This window comes from Erithacus rubecula (genome assembly GCF_903797595.1).
Source record: "Erithacus rubecula genome assembly, chromosome: 2".
Classification (NCBI taxonomy): Eukaryota; Metazoa; Chordata; class Aves; order Passeriformes; family Muscicapidae; genus Erithacus; species Erithacus rubecula.
The window spans coordinates 13676227-13697513 of NC_136685.1; the positions used below are offsets into that span (position 1 = coordinate 13676227).

The 21287-nt window shown below is 36.9% G+C and overlaps 1 protein-coding gene across 5 annotated transcripts in view; it reads left to right on the plus strand.

Moving 5' to 3' along the window:
- Positions 1–21065, plus strand: part of ROCK2 (Rho associated coiled-coil containing protein kinase 2) — a 98317-nt gene extending 77252 nt beyond the window's left edge. For 2 of the 5 annotated variants that reach the window (XM_079298065.1, XM_079298066.1), the window contains 16 exons: positions 364–548; positions 1647–1716; positions 3045–3148; positions 3270–3456; positions 3787–3880; positions 3997–4091; positions 4760–4939; positions 5147–5315; positions 5692–5868; positions 7799–7869; positions 8834–8922; positions 9634–9712; positions 9900–10161; positions 10791–11004; positions 14173–14285; positions 15518–21065. In XM_079298065.1, the coding sequence (XP_079154191.1) occupies positions 364–548; positions 1647–1716; positions 3045–3148; positions 3270–3456; positions 3787–3880; positions 3997–4091; positions 4760–4939; positions 5147–5315; positions 5692–5868; positions 7799–7869; positions 8834–8922; positions 9634–9712; positions 9900–10161; positions 10791–11004; positions 14173–14272 (2076 nt within the window). In that variant the 3' untranslated portion in view covers positions 14273–14285; positions 15518–21065. The remainder of the gene's footprint in view (positions 1–363; positions 549–1646; positions 1717–3044; positions 3149–3269; positions 3457–3786; positions 3881–3996; positions 4092–4759; positions 4940–5146; positions 5316–5691; positions 5869–7798; positions 7870–8833; positions 8923–9633; positions 9713–9899; positions 10162–10790; positions 11005–14172; positions 14286–15517) is intronic. The other 3 variants (XM_079298068.1, XM_079298069.1, XM_079298067.1) reach the window with 2 other exon arrangements.
- The last annotated feature ends 222 nt before the right edge of the window (positions 21066–21287 follow it).

A 21287-nucleotide genomic window follows, 5' to 3' on the forward strand; every position in this document is an offset into this window, starting at 1 on the left:
TGAGTCAAACCTCCTTTTCACTGTCCTAGTATTTTTCCTGTTATTTGGGAATACTTGTGAATGAAAATTGCAACAAAGTTTTCCTTCTCTGCCTTTGAAACTTTAAAAAGTCCATTTTGTGGAATGTGGCCTCATTTTTCTGAAATATTTCAGAATTATTCATGTTAAAAGATTTGTCCTCTATAGCGGTAAATGCTGTGAGATTGGCATGGAAAAACTAGGTAATTTAATGTGTGCTAATGCCTTTAGTCAGGAAGCAGCTTTGATTTACCAAAAGATGTAAAGGAAGTTAATTAGAGACTGTTTAAATGTTGTTTTCCTGTGTAGATCTGTAAAATTCACAGGTTTCTGCTTCTTTTTCAGGTAAAAAACTTGACTTTAAAAATAGAGCAAGAAACACAAAAGCGTTGTCTCACTCAAAATGACCTCAAGATGCAAACACAGCAGGTCAACACCTTGAAAATGTCAGAGAAGCAGTTAAAACAGGAGAACAATCACCTTCAGGAAATCAAATTAAGTCTGGAAAAACAAAACAATGAACTCCGCAAGTATGCAAGTTGTTCTATATGTTTTAGTAATGTTACTGATTTGAAATATTTTTGGAACAAAAGTTGGGAGCAAAATTAATTTTAAAAAATGCCACAAAGAATATGCTATTCTACAGTGCAAAACTTAATTGCTCTTTAAAATAATTTACAGTGACTTGAGATTTGCCCTAGTGATTCAGTAATGTATAGATTTGTATGAAAATATATTTGTTATCTTGAAACTCTTAAAAAATACAGATTAAATATGAATCTGAAACTTCAGAGAAACACTTATTTAACTAAATGTCTAAGTATCTCTTAATTATGAAGAGGAAAGTTACTGGAATTATTAGTCTAGGAGAGCTTATTGGCAATATCTAGTACTACAGATCTTTAAACACATCTGTTGGACCTTCAGATAGGAGTGTCAGTAGTTCTTCAAGGTCTTACAAGTAGCATTTGCACCTGATAGTAAGTAAGGAAAGAATTTTTTTTTTTTTTTTATTCATTGAGAACTTTCTTGTGAATCCAAAATCCAGATTACCACAGGTATCAGTCCTAGGTCCTTTATGACTTTGGATGTCTTGTCTCCCTGTGCTTTGCCTTTCTGTCAGCAAGCTGCAGTTAGTCATGTAAAAGGTAACCATAATGTGGAAAATTGGCAGAAGTCTTTTCTGCTACATTTCTGTTGTTGTGGAACTGACTGTTATTTAAAGAACAGATGAATTCAAGAAAATACACATGTCAAGGAGTACAGACATTCACAGACTGTGCTGTAGCAACCAAGAGACTCCAAACAACCAGTCAGATCAGTAACATTTTACATAGAAATAAGATTCTGTTGGTGGTGTTTATCAGTGTCCCTTACTAGTTAAACTTTGTGAACGCTGTTGTAGTTAGTGTGTTAGCAGTATTAAACTGACTTGTTATGTTATTACTGCAGTATTCTCAGTTGTGCAAGTGAAAAAGAAAGCTGGTACCCAGAGAAAGCTTCAGATTTAATAGGTGATGATACTTAGGTCAAGAAATTACTGGAGATCTCAAGAGTGTGAATGCTGTCTTTTCTGTTTATTGCTTTGGAATATCTTCATATCTCTAAAGCATGTTCTTCCTTTCTAGGGAACGTCAAGATGCAGATGGACAAATGAAAGAGCTGCAAGACCAGCTTGAAGCTGAACAGTATTTCTCAGTATGTTTTAGTCTACTTTATTTTTATATTAATCTGTTTACTGAGTATGTTAGCTTTTCTTTCCCCTCAGCCACCAGACGTTTCACATCTCTAACCCAAAGCTACTTGTTTTTCTTGTGCCTGTCTCCAGTGTTATCTGCTGCCTTGATCTTGATCACTGAGCAGCACAAAAGAGTTTATGTTGAGAAATGTTCCAGCCTTGTAGGGAAGTTCAGAGGGAGGAGTCAAGCAGCTTTTTTCCACAGTGTGAATAATTTTTTGCAAGTTTTAAGCCTTTTGCATTCAGCATCTCTTCCATGTTATATAGTTGTATTCTCACGTGATGTGACAAAACATGTGCATCTATGGCTCAGAAGGAAATCTTGCATTATGACCAAGCTTGGTAGTGATCTGTTGGGAGTTTTTTATGTATTGTGGTAAGGTGCACCAAAATAAATAGGTAGTATGCTTAAAAATCATCACTATCATGTGGAGGTTGATTTTTATTAACAGTGGACAGCCAGTTGCACTGCAGGAGATGCCAAAAGGCTTATTTCAATATTAATGGCAAATTAAGATTTCTTTGTGGATTTAGGTCAGTAAGGAGGAGGCCTAAAGTTATATAGATGAAAATACTACACACATTAAAGGAGAGAAAGGGAGAATTGAGGTCAGTTGACTGCTGTAGGTGGGCCAGAGAGAGACAATCTGTCTTGAAATCCCTGCAGTAAGTACACTCAGAGTTGTCTGTACTTGACCTGTAGTCAGTCATGTGAATGATGCAGAGCAATATAATGTTGCTTTCATTTTCTTCAGAGTTCTAGATTTATATTGATTCCATGAAATTTTGAATTTCAAATTATTTTCTAATTGGTTTTCCTCTTATTCCTGTATTTCTTTTTGTTCTTTAACTGTCATGTTGGCTTCATAGATTTGTATGATTAGAATCTAAACTCCACATGCCTAATTGCATCAGACAAAGATTTAAAATAGTAGAGAAAAAGAAATTAATTACTTTCTTCTAATACTTATGAATTTGTATGAAATCGTGATTTTCACATGTAGAGTATCTTTAACAGCATGTATACAAACATAGAAAATGTATATCATGCATCTACATATTCACAAATATTCAAGTTAAAAAAGGAACAACAGCAAAGTAAAATAACCAAAGCACATTTTTGAATGATGATGACATTTAGGTAAGTTTAGAGAAGGCATTGCACAATTATACTCCAATTAGTGTGATTAAGGAACTGCATATCATGTCAACTTGTGTCATTTTTGTGGACCTTCAAAAGTATAGAGTATGGAAATAACATAATTTTCTTTCCAATTTTAAATTCTAGACTCTCTATAAGACACAAGTTCGAGAACTTAAAGAAGAATGTGAGGAAAAGACCAAAATGTGTAAGGAAATGCAGCAAAAGATACAAGAGTTACAGGATGAGAGGTAGGTTTTGTTAGTTGGACTATTAATGCATAAAAGATCAGGATGGCTTTTTGTTGTTTTCTTTCCTCCCCTCCCTATCCTACCCATTTTAAAGTTAAAAGTGTATATCAATAATTTGCAGAGATTCCTTGGCTGCTCAGCTAGAGATTACTTTGACAAAAGCAGATTCAGAACAGCTTGCCCGTTCCATTGCTGAAGAGCAGTACTCTGATTTGGAAAAAGAGAAGATTATGAAAGAGCTGGAGATTAAAGAGATGATGGCAAGGCACAAACAGGAGCTTACTGAGAAAGATGCCACCATAGCCTCGGTGAGTTACATGATCTGTAATTTTGGTAGAAGTTGTACATGAGCTTTATTTGCAGTTTGAATTATCCATTGCTGTTTAGCAGATTCAGAGATACGCAATATAACCTAGCATTTAAAAAATATTTATTTCTTATGATTGAAATTCAAGAATTTTTTACCTTTTTCTTCCATGCATTTCTCTGACCATTCTTTCTTCTGTGCCTCTACCCCTTTTACAGCAAGTCCTCTTATCTTTATCCTGGTCTCACTCTGCAGCATTTCCTTCTGTCCTGTAATGCTTCATTTGTCAAATGAGTTTTGTTACATGGTCACATGTCCTTTTTTTTTCCAGTTGGAGGAAGCAAATAGGACACTAACCAGTGATGTGGCTAACCTTGCTAATGAGAAAGAAGAACTAAACAATAAACTGAAGGAAGCACAAGAACGTATGTAATCTCTGAACTAAATGTGATTTACATTGAAACTTGGTTTGTTCTTTTATAATACTTATATAAGTTTGTAATGAGTTTTCATAGATTTTCTTTTAATTACCTTGCTACAGAAATTACGAAGCTAAAAGAAGAAGAAGCAAATGTAGGAAATATTAAAGCACAATTTGAGAAACAGTTGTTGAATGAAAGAACATTAAAAACCCAGGTAAGCAAATATATTCAAATGCATGCAGACACAGTGTTCATGTATCAAATAATTTTTAGTAGAATACTTTCCATTATAAACTGTTGATATGTGCTAGTAATACTTTCTTTGTTTTTGGTCTGAGGGAAAATATATTTGTTTTATTTTTCCTTCATCTAAGTAGATTTTCAATGTAGTGAAACTGGATCCTTTTGATTCATAATAGAGGAACTTCTAATCCAGATGTATTCCACTAGCAAAAGTCTTCATTTCTGTCAAATGATTTGATATGTTACTGGTTTCAGTCTTGGTTTGTAGTGCCTCTACAAGTTTTATAAAGAAGTACATTTCTGATTTTAATCTAGATTGTTTTTTTAGAACAAGTGGCATTTCAATACAAAGACATATTTTGGGTCTAGCAAGTGAAAATGGAAGGGATTATTTAAATGTGTGAAAGTGCTCACACAGCTGATGCTTGCTTTAAGTAAAAATGGCATAATTACCTTTTATATTTTGTGTAATACATTGAATTAAAGCAAACTTGAAGCTTGTAGTACTGGATTGCAGAGGTCTTAGTTTATAGTTAGAAATGCCAGGTTATAGATGGAGAGAAGACTTCATTTCTTCACAACATAACTCTGGGTATTTATTAGTGTGTTTTTTGTCACTTTTTTCTTTCCCACGGGAAGGCTGTGAATAAATTGGCTGAAATCATGAATCGGAAAGGTCCAGTCAAACGTGGAGCTGACACTGATGTACGGCGGAAGGAGAAGGAAAATAGGAAGCTGCATATGGAACTGAAGTCTGAACGAGAAAAGTTAACCCAGATGATGATCAAATATCAGAAGGAAATAAATGAAATGCAGGCAGTAAGATCCTTTTGTAAATATAAACATTGCAGTCTATATTCTGTAGAATACAGACTGTAAGGTTGCGTATCCAGTCTCTATTTCTGAATTTCCCCAACCAAAAGAAATACACAGAATGTATTTTGAGATTGGCTACAAATTCTGCATAATTTTCTCTGAGTAACCAAACTTTGTGCTAATAGGAAATCTTGCAATTTCTCCCTGCAGCAAATAGCAGAAGAGAGTCAGATACGGATTGAACTGCAGATGACTCTGGACAGCAAAGACAGTGACATTGAACAGCTTCGTTCCCAGCTTCAGTCACTGCACATTGGGCTGGACAACAGCAGCATAGGCAGTGGACCTGGAGAGGCTGAGGCAGATGATGGATTCCCTGGTATGTTAATTTTATTAATATTTCTGCATTAACTGGGTTTATACTAGAGTTTTACCATAGAAACTGGACTATAATATTGATGGCCTGATGAATCTGTGATTTTCATCTTCATCTATTTCTAGTGTCTTATCGATTCTTTGATAGTGATCATTTGTTCACCTGCTAACTATATCTGTCTGTTGTGCTACTTCACCTTTCATTTATTTAAAGACTTTTTTAAAAACTCTATTGTGCTCCATTAGAACTAAATATTTTTTTCACTTTACTTTGGCAGTTACTTAGCAATTGCTGTGTGATGAAATGTAAAACTAATACTCTTGTAGAGATTCTGTTTTGACTTCTTTTCTACTTTTCCTCCTTTGTGCTTTATGTTCAGTCCATATCACTCAATCCCACACTATGGAATCCATGTCCTTTACCTATCAGCACTCTTCCACCTCTGTCAGTATTGCCACTAAGCCTTCCAGTTCTCGCATGCTTCTTGATTCCGATTCTGACTCAGAGGAAGAACCTTTGTCTTGTTCCCACAGCCCTACAGAAGTTGATAGCACAGGTGACATCCCTGAGCACTGTTTGGTTTTGTTCTTTTTGTGTCAATTTCTCTGGTTCAGAACTAACACTATTAATACATAATTAAATAAACATTAACCAAATCTGACAGATAACATGCTGCAGTGACAGTAAATGTTGCCATCAAAGGCATGAGAAAGTTTGCATGAACAAATAACTGGCCTGTTTTCTCTAAATGTTTGCAAATGCTTGCTGACAGTTACAAACCTACCATTTTTATTGAGGCATTGAGTAATTGAGCCTTATGGCTTGTTTTCAAGATAGCCTCCACACAGTATCTGCAGCTCTCTGTATGACCCTAAAATACTGGATACCAAAAAGTCACATATTCCTGTTTAAGTGAAGTGTGGAAACATCTAATTCCTCATATTTAAACATACATGATTTTCTTGTAGAAATTAATTGTTTTGAGTATTACATTGTTTTGCCTTAAAGATATGAATAAGACCCTGTTTTACTAATTCTTTATTCATTTTATATGACTACACATGCATTCTTTTCACAAAGCTTCTGTTTAGTGTTAATGTTAGAGGTTTGAGGTTATTGAGGTTAGAGTTTATTGCATTTAAATTTCTGTATTTCACATGAGGTTCTTTAAAGTGTGAATACCTTGTACTGAAGATAGAACCTCTTTTGGTATTTTGACATTACTTCATCAAACTAGAGTAAAGAATAATGTATTTCCTCTATTTTCCTCATTCTCTGGTTTCTGCTTTGAAGCTTCTAGTGAAAGAAAACCAACATACATACATATTTTATTCCTTGTTAGCTCATGTTGTGGTATGTGCATTTGGATTTGCTTTGTTCTAAAGTAAAAATCATAGCTAAGCTGGGATTTTTTATTGACATAACTACAAAAGATTTGAGGTAGTAGAGTGTCTTCTGTTCTTTTTCCCTCTTAGTGTTTATGAGCATGTATTGTGAGAAGTTTGGAATATTCTGCCCTTTTTCTGATCTTCACTAGAAGTGAAGAAGTCTAATCAGAAGCTCTCGTTTTGTCTAATTTAAACAGGTTACAGAGAAAAATAGGAAAATAATATTTTAGGAAATAGGAAAAACATGCATATTTTTTTGCCCTACATGTGCTTCCTGGATATGGGATAGACTATTTTTTGCATCAACATTATGCTTGCTACACTTTCTATAAGGTGTAGTTGAAAGGAACAATATAAGGTGGCAGGTATGAGGCAAAGGACGTTACAGAACTGTTTAATGTACTTGATATGTGTATTAAAATAGGTCACCAACAGCATTGAAATGTGTCAAACAACAGCTGAGCTCTCAATACTCCTGATGAATGAAATCTGACAAATGTGCCAGTGTAATATAAAATACTGTAAGGGTGTGAAAGGGCAGTTGAATTCGGGCAAGGCCTAAGGGTTAGCCAAAAATTACTTATTTTGGATTAAAAAGCCTAACAAGCAGAATTAGAGAAATGAAATATTTACAGACCAAAAAGTATGAATTAGAATGACATTTTCCCCCAGCATATAGGTTATATGGGTTATTTGTAGTGGTAATTTGCCTTTTTTGGTCTTGGATTTGATGTTGTGTGGTCTGTACTAATATCTTTAGGTGCTGTTGTAAAAGATAAAGGTCAGTAGACAAAAGGCTTTTAAGACTTGAAAAAATTACTAAAGCAAATGTGTGTGCTATAATTGCAAGTTTGTTCTTCCCCCTCCTCTTCTACTACTTTGTGATTGCATTGCTAGTTATTGGCTGTATTCAGGGGTACATTATTTAATGTATTCCTGAACATTTACCATGATAAACTTCGCAAGATCTTGTGCTGTTAAATAGTTCATCTTCTCATGTTTGCTCTCTTGCTTTATTATTGATGTTCAATAATTTCTAAAATGCACAGTAGTCTCAAAAATGTTTTGTCTGTTCTTGAATACATATCTGTTTTTCAGAATCAAGATTGGAAGGCTGGCTATCAATGCCGGTTAGAAATAACACTAAAAAATTTGGATGGGTTAAAAAGGTAAGAAAACTAGATTTATGAGTTTGTTTCATGCGTTGTCTCAACTTTAAACTTGCTGTTTTCAACACTTCAGTTTTTCTTTGATATGTGTTGTCTCATTACTTAAATGTATAAAATATGTTAGCTGGTATAGCTACATCTGAGAGGAGCAGCTTAAGACAATTGCAATAGTTTAAGACACCTCTTTGTATAGCCAGAAGTGAGAACAGTGATTCGTGATCTTCAAATGATTATACATGCCATAAGCATTCCCAGCAGTATTACATAGCTGGAATTAGGTAGAATCTAGAAGCAGGTGCTTTTGACAATTTCTTTATTTAGGAGACAAAACTAAAACCTACTTCTTCTGCCTTGTGCAGCCTTCATTTTTTTACTGCTTCTCAGTAACCTCTTTGATGATTCTTTGTCCAAAATGTAACACACATTTTCATACAAATTTCCTTACTGCTGTCATACAGTTAATTCTAGGCAAAATTCTGGAAATAGGACATTTTTTAGGTAATTAGCTTTTTAGTGAACATTGCTAGCTATTCTGGTAAGTGTAATAGTGATCTTTTTAAGTATGATCCCTATTAGTTGTGACCTGCACACATGAAATAGGCAGAGGATGACACTTACTCACTCTAGCAGTCCAAGTGAAAATTAAATCAATAAAATAGAAAGGAAAAGCTTATGTCCTCCTTTCTTCCAGACTTTCATTTTTGTTTCTTCATCAGTATTTAAATATGTTTAAAAATCAGTTAATCTGATAATATAATTGGATTTATCAAGAATTTTGTTTGCTATACAATGACTTCCTTGGCATGGATTTAGTATACAGTACTACTATTGTCCACTTAGGTGCTATTTAATCAAATTGTAGAAAAATATTGCTACAACATATGTAGCATATAATTGCTCTGGCATATTTGACATCTTCAATGAGCTGGATTAAAACATATTTTATCCTTTTGTCTCCTAACAGTATGTAATTGTAAGCAGCAAGAAGATCCTGTTCTATGACAGTGAACAAGACAAAGAACAATCTAATCCCCATATGGTATTGGATATAGAGTAAGTATTGCCATGTGTGATTCCTTCTGATTTGTAAGTGAAATCTGTTGGAAAGACCTGTGACCAAAGGGCCTTTTGAGGTCCAGTCTGGGAGCACAACATCACAGGGGAAGATGACTTCTTAAAATCTGATCTATAGAGCTGGGCCCTTGGGTACACACTTGTGAAGAGTGGGGTTTGCTGTAGGCATTGGTGCAGGAGGAGCAGTGTGGTGCTCAGGCTGATCCAGGGAGCTGCACTGAGCCCTGGTGCCTCCACTAGCTCAGCTAGACTTGCTCACACACATTTGGGAGCAAAGCATGTAAAGAAAACTGTAGCAGAGCAGATACAATTTTCAGTATTGTGTATTTTCTTTTACGACATGGCCTTATATGGGTTATATAGTTAATTAATTTTCTTAATAAATGCAGAATGTGGCTATTCAGAACATTGGGACAGGATTGTGGTATAAAGGTGCCAGCAGCCATAAACATGATGACGGTTTCCCAGTGCTTCTGCAAATACAGCTTTGTGACTTCTTTTTATTTAGGGTTTTTGGGGGCTCATGTGCAGGGTTGAAAGATAGGGCTTTACCAAGTGATTAGAAATCTGTACAAATGTACAAAAAATGGCTCTAAGTCTTAATGTGATGTGTTGTATGGTAAGTTAATCTGTCACATTTATCATTGTGGCAACATTAATTTTTGTACTTATTGAAACAATTTCCTGTAGCAAACTCTTCCACGTCCGACCAGTCACTCAGACGGATGTGTACAGAGCAGATTCCAAGGAAATTCCTAGGATATTCCAGGTATTCATTAATAAATTAATGTTTCTAGTGTAACAGACATGGCATTTCAGACATTGTCTGAAATACTTACTAAACAGTCATTGAAAAATCATTCCTAGTGTACTTTTTCAATCTTTGTGTTTAGATAATACCTCTGAGTTTATATTTGTCATCTAGGAATACTGAGATCATTTTGCTTTCATTCTAGATCCTATATGCTAATGAAGGAGAGAGCAAAAAGGAACAGGAATTTCCTGTAGAGCCCATGGGAGAGAAGTCAAATTACATTTGTCACAAAGGACATGAATTTATACCTACTCTTTACCACTTCCCAACCAATTGTGAAGCTTGTATGAAGCCACTGTGGCACATGTTTAAACCTCCTCCTGCTCTTGAGTGTCGCCGCTGCCATATCAAATGTCACAAAGATCACATGGATAAAAAAGAAGAGATTATAGCGCCTTGCAAAGGTAAATAGCAAATATTTGAATATGTAGATAATACTGGATTCACAAGGCATTCTGATAGATCAGAGGATTCTAATAATGGTCTGACACCAACTAAACAAAAAGGTTGCTTTGTCTTTTATTAGAACATGGCAGTCAGCCCCCTTCCGAGGGCGTCTCCATGCGGGTCACTGCTTTGAGTTCATGGCATGTGGCTGTGGAGAGCACACACCTGTGGTGTTGTTATCCTCGTGCAGCAGAGCGTGGTGTTTGTAAGGTGCTCACACTGTGTCTTGTGCTCCTGCTGTGGGAAACGAGTGCTATGGAAGGGGTTACATTTGGTGAAGGTTGCTCCTTGTGACTCAACCTTATATAATGTCTTAGTCTCATGACTCCTCTCAGTATTATCTGTGTTTTCTTCCACATGAATGTGTGTCTTTCACAGTATAGAGTTGTGACTCTCCAAATGTAAGGAGGAGGCACTGTCAGCAGCCAGGAAACCTACTAGTTCATTTTGCTTTTGACCTCTCTGCTGATTTCTCTGCATTGAGTATGCATATGAGTATGCTAATCAGACAGCTAATTTTTGATGTGGGGCCATGTTTAGAATAATAAAAAAAATACTCATTTCCATTTTTAAAATCTTATTACAGTGTACTATGATATTTCTACGGCAAAGAATCTACTACTGTTGGCAAATTCTACAGAAGAGCAGCAAAAATGGGTGAGTCGACTGGTGAAAAAAATACCCAAGAAGCCTCCAGCACCAGACCCCTTTGCTCGATCTTCTCCCAGAACTTCCATGAAGGTACAGCCAAACCAATCCATCAGACGACCAAGTCGACAGCTTCCTCCAAACAAACCAAGGTGACACAAGAGCTGCTATTTAATTTGTTGTTCTACATGTTTTTCTACAGTTGGTTTCAATTTCTTATTCAGGTAGAAGGACTCATGCTACTGTCTTATTCTTAAAAGAACAGTTTTATCAGATTGTTCTGATTTGGTAGAAATTGTCCATACAATAATTGGTTATTTACTACTGATCACTTCTAAGGAGCAGAATTGTATATGCTGTGCTGTGGAAGTTGATAGCATTCTGCAGGTAGTGTTTATATGATTGCACAGTGCAGAGTTTCTGGTTTTTTCCCAGTTTGCTTTTTTCATCACCTGCACTACTAGCTTTTATTTGCTTCTGTTAGTTCCCAGTGCTAGCAGCCTGTGAAAAGGTTGGTCTAACTTACTTTTTTCATTGCAGTATTCCAGTTTAGCAAAGACTTAACATTTTTCCCCAGAGAGGTAATGGGGCAGTGCCTAGACAGGATTGTTGTCCTTTTTTCTGTGACCATACTGGCACCAGTATCTCAGCTGGGTGAGACCTGGGCTGGATGAGTGGCCAGAGTTACAGTGGGGAATGCAGGGAAGCTGTGATGCTGCTATTACAGCAGAACATGCTTATGCTATGAAGAGTTAGATCTTAAACAGATGCTGGTATTTAATGGGTGGAAATGTGTAGTGAAAGGACTTAGAGTAATTTAATTTCGCTTCCCTCCCCATCTTCATATAGTCTAATTTTTGCTGATTTAATTTACATATTTAAAAGAGAGTTTCTTTGTGCAAAACTAACCAAAATATCAGTGACAGGACTGAAGCATGAATCAAGGAAACATTAATGACAGTTTGGGGCACAAGTAGATTACTTTTCTTCTGCATACTGTTTACAGTCTAACTTAATGATGTTACTCTGTTTCTTGCTGTTAACCTATAAAGGTATATTATAAATTCTGGGGTTTTTTTCTTTAGCTGTTCTTAGATGTTCTGAAAATAATTCTTCTCCTTCCAATACAGTTTTTTAAGTCTTGAACTTTGTTACAAAATGCTTTCATAGCACAGTATTTACCATTCTATACTGCTGGGAAAAGGAAGAGGATTAATATTTTTGTGTAAAAAGCATGTAATTTTTCAGTTTAAGTTTCCAAGTTAGCCTTGCAAATGTGCCTAACAGATGCAAAGTGTAGTTCTGTGAGGTCATGTCACCTATTACCTGACTAATGCAGGTCTGTCAAACCAGTGGAAATTTGTATGGATTTAAACACCTTTAATTAGAAACCACATACTCATAAAAACTAATTGCTATGGCAAATTTATATCTCCGTGTTGCTTCTATGAGGCTATATGTGAAATAATTGATTTTCCTTTATGAACTTTATTAAGAATGAAGATGTAGTTGCCAGTTCAATCTAGGGACTGAGCAGTGGGTGCTAGCAGCCAGACAAGCTCTGAGAACAAGGGGAGCACAGCTGGATGGCTGAGGGGAGAGATTATACCCCTCTGTTCACTCCACAGTCTGCAGCACAAAACTGCCTCCACCTCTGAGCCCCCAAATTCCAGCCAGACGTTAACACACTGGGGAAGGACCAAGAAGAGGCCACCAGGATGGTCAGAGCAGATGTCTGAGGGAGCTGGCCTTGTTCAGCCCAGATGATGGGCATGTCCAAGGGCTCCAGAGCAGCCTGTGGGGAGGGTGTCCAGGAGACAGAGCCAGGCTCATCAGTGGCTGAGAAACAAGGGGCTCACTTGAGCCAGGAGGCACTCCAGCTGGATAGAAGGAAAAGCCAGTGCAGAGAGGGAGGCTGGACAGGCTCTGTCCGTGGAGGCTCTCAACACCTGACAGGACACCTTGAGCAGCTTGGGCTCAAGATTCATTAGCATCTGACCCTGCTTTGAACAGGAGGTTGGGCTAGAAACCTCCTGAGGTCCCTTCTAAACTGCCTTGTTCTAAAAATGTTGTCCTGCTAGGAATTTCACATAGTCATGGTTTCTTCAAGGTTTTCATGGCTGTTTTTCTTTGTGATGATTTACGAAAGGGAAAGCCAGTTTTTCTTAGAGACATATAATTTCTGCTTAGCCATTTGGTTGGATTGTGCCAAATGGATAATTCCAAATTGAAAAAAAGACAACTTTAATGTATTTTACTTCCTAATAAATTGTGTAAGTGTAATAGCCATAGTTCATGTAAAAAATTAACATTGAGCCTTTTCAGGGCTATATGACATTTAAAAGTTTAAATAGTTTAAAGCCTGAAAATCCAAATTGCCCTGAAATCCATTTTGTTTAAGACATGTGATTAACTGTATTAAACAATGTAGCATGTTTATATTGATGCTGTTTTAGGGTAAGGGTTCCATGCTTGCATCCTATGCTTGGCATACAACCCTCATTAGGATCCTTCCAGCTCACTGGAGAGATGACTAGGCAGGATTTCGTTTGTTGTAGCTGTAGCAGTTGTAAAGTTAGTACTTAAGATATTACAACAGAAAGGGATGAGTGCTTCTAGACAATGATTCACCCCATCCCAAAATAAATGCCTCAGATAAGTAAAATGACTCATTTGCTAACAGGGGTTGCCTGCATGCCTTCTTTGCTCTATAGTGACCATACAAGGAGCACAGACAGGGAGGCCTAGACAAGTTGATAAATCCTCTTTTTTGGCATTGCTTAACTTTAAATAATGAGCTACAGAGTAGCTGTACAGTGTAATCACCCTGTATTTGGGATACAGTCAAATCCTGTTAAGTTTGTACATTCAGATAAAGCTATCTTATTCAGTGTTCTTTTCAGCACTCAAAATCACTTGATTTTATTGGAAAAATTGTTAGGTTTGCATTATTGTCTGGAAGGGAATAGCAGGAGGGCATAAAACCACCTCAGTTAACAAGAACAGCAACAAAACAGAAAGCAGATAATTTTATAAAAGGTACATGCTGGTCTTTCCTACTGAAATTCTAGGGGAAAAAATCAATATGGTAAGTTTTCTATACTGAATGGAATTGCTTTTGAGATGAATTTGCAATGAATGCAATATTCTTAACTTACATGAACACTAACTAAATCTTCATACTCATGATAGGCAAAGCAGCAAACCCACTGACCTTAAACAGTCTTAAACAGTTAAAAAGGTTTAGTGATAGCAAAAGGAATTTTCAACTCATTTACAGAAGTGTGACACTCATTAAACATCAAACCCTCCTGTTGCAGATTACTTGATCTGGCATTTAAGGACTGGGATTGGTCCTTTGATGATGTTGATGATATTGATGGTGATGATGATGATGATGACGATGTTTTTGATTTCTGAAGAATTATAAGGGGTAAATCTAAACAGAGAGGAATGGATTTGTTTGCCTTTGAATACAGCATGCTATGTTGGAGTTTGTTTCTCAAAGCAGAGAAAATACAAGATCTCATTTTAATATTTTAAACAGAAAAATGAGATTCTATTCATCATATTGAACTTTTAGAGGAGTCATTTTCATTAAAACAAAGTTGTTGCCTTTGTCAGTGTTTCTATTTTTTCTAATTTTAGATCTTTTTTTTTTTTTTTTTTTTTTTTTTAAATTCATGTCTGCCTGCCTGAAAAAAAAACCAACCCAAACCTGCTGTTTTCATTGCTCATCTCTAATGCTAATACTGCTAACCTCAGCAAGAGGTTTTTTGAAGGATAAAAGGGAGATGATAGCAGTTGGATGTTTAGCTGAAATAGACTTAGTTTTTACACACACTTTTCATTTTTAAGCTTTGAATATAAACTGACTGGTCTATGGCTAGCAGACATGAAATCACTGGAGTTCTGCCTTTTGCTTTTCTACCTCTGTTGTGAAGTGAATTTGACTTGGCTTTCCTTTGCAGTGCTGTGCTTTCTGGGTACCTAACCATGCATTTGAAAACTATGTAAACAAACAGGTTTGCAGCTTCTGTGATGTGGTTTCCTTGACTGCTTTAGAAAGATCTGGCCATTGCAGTGATCTGATTTGTCCCATGGCTTAATTTTGGATGTAGTGCAAATAGCTTTTCCTATTTTATAGACTTCAGTATCCGTTCATTTCACACTTTGATGCAATCTTACATTTATACAGAAAAAACCTAAATATTAAATGCCTAAGAACTGTTTTAAACAGTATGTGAGATGTGTCTCAGCTGTATAACAGTGGCACTGAGGCTGTTCCTCAGCTGTGTGCTCAGGGAACTGAGGAACCAGCTCCTGCAGAACTTAACTGGCTTAGTGTTCACAGTAACGAGCATTACGTTAATTAAATATACTGCATCTTTGTGCATTAAAAGCTTACTGATCACTAATCCTTTAGAAGGAACTCTTACACTGTGCATATTGTACTTTACCCTCATGTATTACAAGGGGGTTTAATTGATATGGGATTACAGTGGATAAGGATGTGCTGTACTGAAGTAATGTTGGATGCAGAGGAAAGGTGCTTCTCACAAGTATGATGATGAACCCATCTTAAATGAAGACTTTGAAGAAGTGTATTTTTGTCAGATTTACATTTGTTGCATTTACTGACCAAACTTCCTGCTTCTTTTTCAGCTAACTGCTTTCCGTGAATGCAGACATGGTCAAGGTGATAATTTTCTTCCTGTTACAGCAAGACTGAAACATATCCCAAAATATATTAAAAATATATATTTTCCTGAGAGATTGTGCTATATATATCAGAGGTTTACATTTTTGCTGCAATATAAATTACTAATCTCTGAGGGTTTTCCTGTATTCTCCTGAGTGACTGATCAGTTGAGGAATGGTTGGTAAATAGTCAAAGGATATGTTAAGTAACCTTTCAAACTCTGTTCCACAAAAGCTTTCTTGGCAAGACACATACACTACATTTCATAAAAGGATCAAGAGGAATGAGTATTGAAATGGAAGAAACTGACTTTTCAGCTTTCGTAAAGATGCCACCAGCACGTCTGCAAGTAGAACCAGAGGAAGATCCACCATAGTGATATAGACTGCATCTGTAAGAAGTGACCATTATACTGTGTATATATATTGTACTGTAATACTGCAAGAGGGTTTTAAAAATCTTTCCACTTTATTTTTTTATGCTTATTAATCAGATACCGTTACTTATTGCAGTTGCAACTATGCACTTGTATAAAGCCATAATGTTGAAGTTTATATCATTCATACACATCTATCAGAAGCTGCATGTCAGTGTTCAGCAGCTAGTATAGGTTTGAAATATATACTAGTTTCAGCTATGTCATCATGGGCAGTCCCCTTTTACCTAATTGCCTTAATTTAATTTGTTTTCAAGTTTTTGTTGCCCATTCTTTCTATTTAAGGAAAAAGAAAGTTTACCAGCTCCTAGGATGCAGTTTTGCTTTGTGGCAGAAATAATAGTGCACTATTTTTACACCTAGTAAGTTTATCAGTTTCAACCTATTTTGAATGTATATCGACTGGTTTTAAGGGTGGAGAAGTGTTGGTTACAGAAATAATGTCTGAGAGGATGGGATTTACCAGACCATTTGCTTGTACATGTAACTGCTCATCCAGCCCTTCTTACAAACCTCAATACTAGTTATTGACTTACATTAACCCTCATTAAGTGCTATGAAACTTCATTTTGCCTTGTTTTTGCATACTCTTCTAGATGTGGGGTTTTTTTTATTTCTGGAAAACAAAAGAATCTGTGACTATTTTTACATTTCACAACACAATATCCGAGGACTGTCACAAACTTTAAGAAAAGTAAAACATACTGTAGATGTATTTTAAAGTTGTAATCTGGTTCTCTAGCACATAGCTGTAGGCATAGATAAATATTTCAGTAGTGTGTTTTGAGAACTGATAGCTGGGAAGAAAGGGCCTCAGAGGCACTTAATCTGATTTTGTTTTTTTAACTTGGAGTTGTACAAAAAAATAATTTATGTGGGCTCATTCATGATGTGTTCATAATTATCCCAGAAAATGCATGTTTTATACAACTACAGTATGTGATGTTAAACATATTGACAGTAAAAAATGTAGTCTCCTATTTGGTCTCTTTATATATATATATATAAATATATATATATATTTAGAATATATATATATATAAAATATTGTGTGGGAGTGCAGTAATTTAAAATATGATCTAACACTTCAATGAAGGAGGACATTTCACTTTAAAATTTTGTTTGTTTGTTTTTGTTTTTTAAAGAGTGTTGAAATGTTTGGAAGGATAGGACCATGTTTTATTTAACACTATCATGAAAGGTGGACTTGGAAACACTGAAATACTGAAAATTAAATATATTTACATTTTGTAACCTCTACTGCAGTTCAGCTTAACAAAGCAAGAATGTATTCAGTCTTCTATTTATGTGCTCACAAAGTAAAATATTGTTTGTGAGTTCTTAAATTCAAAACTAAAACTTCCTTATCATTTCTGTTACATATTATAACCCAGAGCACAGCTACAGTGGTTTTGCCCTGCTTGTTTTGATTTACAGAAGTACGGTATATTTTTAGATAATGCAGATTTGCATAGAGTACAACATTAAAAATGTATACAGTAAAACTGTTTCCATTCACTGAATGCATAAATATTTTATATATATATATAAAAAAATGTTACATTGTGGGAAGTTCTATCCTTTTCTGAATTGGAGAATATTATATATATATATATATTTTTAAATAAACTATTTGAGTAAGGTAAAATAGTTCCTGAACTTGAGAAGCTGGTAATTAATTGAAATATTTGAAGATAAAGATAACTACTGCAGCAGATATGGGAAAGGCACGGGCTGCTCCCAAGGCAGCCCCACAAAGCCTGAGTGGAGAAAGCACAGACTCCCCGGGAGCTTTTGGCAGCTCCTCCACTGCTGGGCCTGGATCCTTTGCACTTGCTCCCCCTGGCCTGCTCTCATTTACTGTGAACCCACAGGGCCCTCTAAGCCTGACATTTTAGGAAATGTACTATATTATAGTATTTGCTAGGCACAGTTGGTAAGTGCTCTGCTTGTACTTGCAGTCATTAGCTGTACGTACAGCAGGCTGTACTGAGATGGTGTCGTGGAGCAGTAGGGGCTGAGAGGAGCACTGGGGGTCTGTGCTCTGCCTCAGAGCAGAGCTAACTTAGCACAGTTCCTCAGGGCCAGTGGTCTGAGGTGCACGAACCTCCCTTTGCACCCAGGACACAAAAGGCAGAGCTGCTCTTCTGTTCTTCTCCCTCATCCTTCTGTGAAATGCAAACACCTTCAATGCTAGTTCCTGGAGATTGTGTTGTTTCCTTATTGTCTAATAGTGACCTTTTAATATTTTTGAGAGAAGGGCATATTCATGAACTAAGGAGCATTTGTCTTGAAAGTCACTGATGTTTTAACACTTTTTTTGCTACAGACTTTCCTAAGCAAACATCACGTTTTTTAATGGCCTGAATGACTTCCCTATAGAAAATTCTCTCATTGCGAGTCCTTTTGTCTCACAAGAGTAAGCAAGTGGTATAGCCAAGCTGCAGATTAATCTTCTGGAAAAACCAGGAGTCCAACTTAAAGGCACTTGCTCCTTAGTTCCCAGTCCAAGAGCTCACCAGCACAGGACAGGCAAACCTCATTGGAATTACCTTGTCAGGTCTCAGAAAGACTTTTCTGCAATGAGACTTCCACTTCTGTTCCTAATAGTGTGCTGCAGTTCCCTACCTCTTGTGGTCCCTGCCAAAGTGCAGCCCCTCTCAGCACTCTCTAGCAATCCAGCACCACATCTGCTTTTAAGTAGAGGAAAACGATGGTAGTTCTTGTGCTTGTGAGCACAGCTGATGCTGTAACCAAAAACATGACCTAGAATCACAGTAGGATGTAGGGATTTGGAACATGCAAGAGGCTCAAGTATCTTAGCAGTGACAGGTGCCAAATTTAAAACATCACTGAAATTTCACTACAAGTAGCTTATTGCCTCTTGAAAACACTGAACCTCTAAATTTTGACAGGCATTCAGTGGCCCTCTGAAGGCAGCAAGGCCAGGAAAGCTGCCACTGAAATTATGTGTTTTTTCTCTTTAGTTTCTTTTTAGTTTCTAATGTCAAGTGATCATTAGAAATTCGAGCATTTCTGTTTGTAATCTTACAATGTATTAGTTTCCCATCTAGCTTTGAGAGAATCATCCTTGGAAGAGGATTGTATATTTTGGTCCCAAGTGCCTTTACCCATCCTGTGCTTGTGAGGTGGTATTTGGGATGCTGCTGTGAAAAGGGGGAACTTACATGAAAACAAACTTCTTCTGCATTGCTCTTACAAACCCTTAATCACCTCCTTATTCTGTTTTTGAGGCAGAAGAACAAACAGTACAAAGTCCAATTGAGTGGAGTATTTCAGACTCCTCCACATTCCTAGATAGTTTGCCTTGACATTCATGTTAAAATAATGATTCATTTATTTTTTTCATATAATCATAGAAAATACCAAGTTGAAAGGGACCTGTAAGGATCATTGTGTCCAACTGTGCTGCTCACAGAACTACCTAAAACTAAACCATATGACTAAAAACATGATCTAGACACTCCTTGACCTCTGACAGGCTTGGTGCCTTTTTCAATGCATTACAGTGTTTTACAAATTATCATCTCTGCACATAGTACATTTTAAATTGAAAACATTATTTCTTATTTTTAAGATGACCTTCTAAGTCATTTAGGGTTCTGTCAGAATCCCAAGGATCACAGGGTTTGCCTGCTGCTTTGAGGTATCCCTCATGAGGGTAGGAAGGAGTCTTCTTTTGAATCTCCATAAAAGATGCTGATGGAGTGGTTCTGAAACTACAATTTGTGTTCCATGTTGAAGTTGCCTAAAAAGTGGACCATTGTGTATACTCAGACATTCTCATCTGAGAAATTAGACAAGTCTACTGAAATGTGTGTAGCAGAGAACACTCAAAACATATCCAGCCTAGGTCTCCCCAGAAACTACTGCAATGAATGGAAAAACTGTAACTGTAGAAACAGCTCCAGGAACTGGGGACGTAGAGAAAATAATGCATTGGCGCAGGGATGCTGATTACCAGGTCTTATTAATGAAAATTGGGGTTTGGAATCTTCCACTTTGTAGGCAGGAAGCAGTGTTTTATAAAGGTAAGCAAGCCACATTACTACTTGATGTTGCAAGGGTGAAGCCTTGGGTTTGACTGCAGCTGCTTTTGCTCCCATAATCTGCAAGAATAATCTGAAACTGCAAGATTAAAGTGATCTTTCAAAATTGAAGCCATGGTGAAAGGTCACGACATTTCAGTCGTAAGTGTATGTAGTTCTGATTCCTTAAAGAGTTCTGGAAAGGCACATCATCACCCTTGAAAAAAAGGACACAGAGTCCAGTAATATCATATCCCTGCAGCCCTTAATTGTTGGAGGAGCTGCACAGAAATGCTTTCACAGCCAAAACAGCAGCATGGGATGCTTCAGTGCTATCACCCCAGTTTAAGGTCTAGGTCTTCAGATTTTGTTCAGAGATGCAGGCCTGTTCTATGCATAGTGTTATATTGCCCCTGTGGGCCTCGTGTCATGTGGTTCTTTCATTTGTCATTACTGTTGGGGGTGTTTTCTGCCCAGGACACTCTTGTACCACTTGGTAAGCATGACTATCCAGCAGGAAGTACACCAGGCTTGTGAGATCATGGCCAGTCCTCTTTTCCTTTGGATCACCAACTGCTTAGACTTTGAGCACTGAATTACCTTCAATATGGGATAATTTTTATTACCACGTGACCTGGTAGAAATTTTTTTTGGAGTTACCTGAAATACTAAATCCTTTAATCTAAGACTGAAGGAGCTGAGTACCTCACCTGAGCCCTGTTTCATATAGGCTCACCTTGCCTGGTCTCTGACCTCAACTGCTCAATTTTCCAGTAGGCTCTTGGAGCAGATCTGGCTGCAGCATCAGGACTTGAAACTGCTTGCTTCCCATGGTGTCATGTATCTGCATGATGTTTTCCAGCATATTACAGTCCCTGTGACCTGGGGGCCACTGAGATTTACCAGCATCTGTGTAGCCTTTAGTCCAACCAGGAGCCATGCAGGGAGGCTCTCCTGCCTGCTCTGTTCCAAGCTACAGCAATGGGAGTGGTATTACTGGAAGGTGGGCATTTGTACAAACTTAAACCAACAAGGCTGAGAGAGGAAAATACCTTTGAGGTCAGAGAGTCCATGAGGACTGCAAGTTGTGCTGACAGTGCATTTCACAGGAAAAAAAAATAGTAAAATTTCACAAGTCAGTCTCTTCAAAATCAGACCACTCTATATACAGGATCTGCATATAGTCAGCTGTTTGAAGGTGAAAGAATTTCTCTCCAGTAATTATTTAAAATATGCTTCACAAAAGCT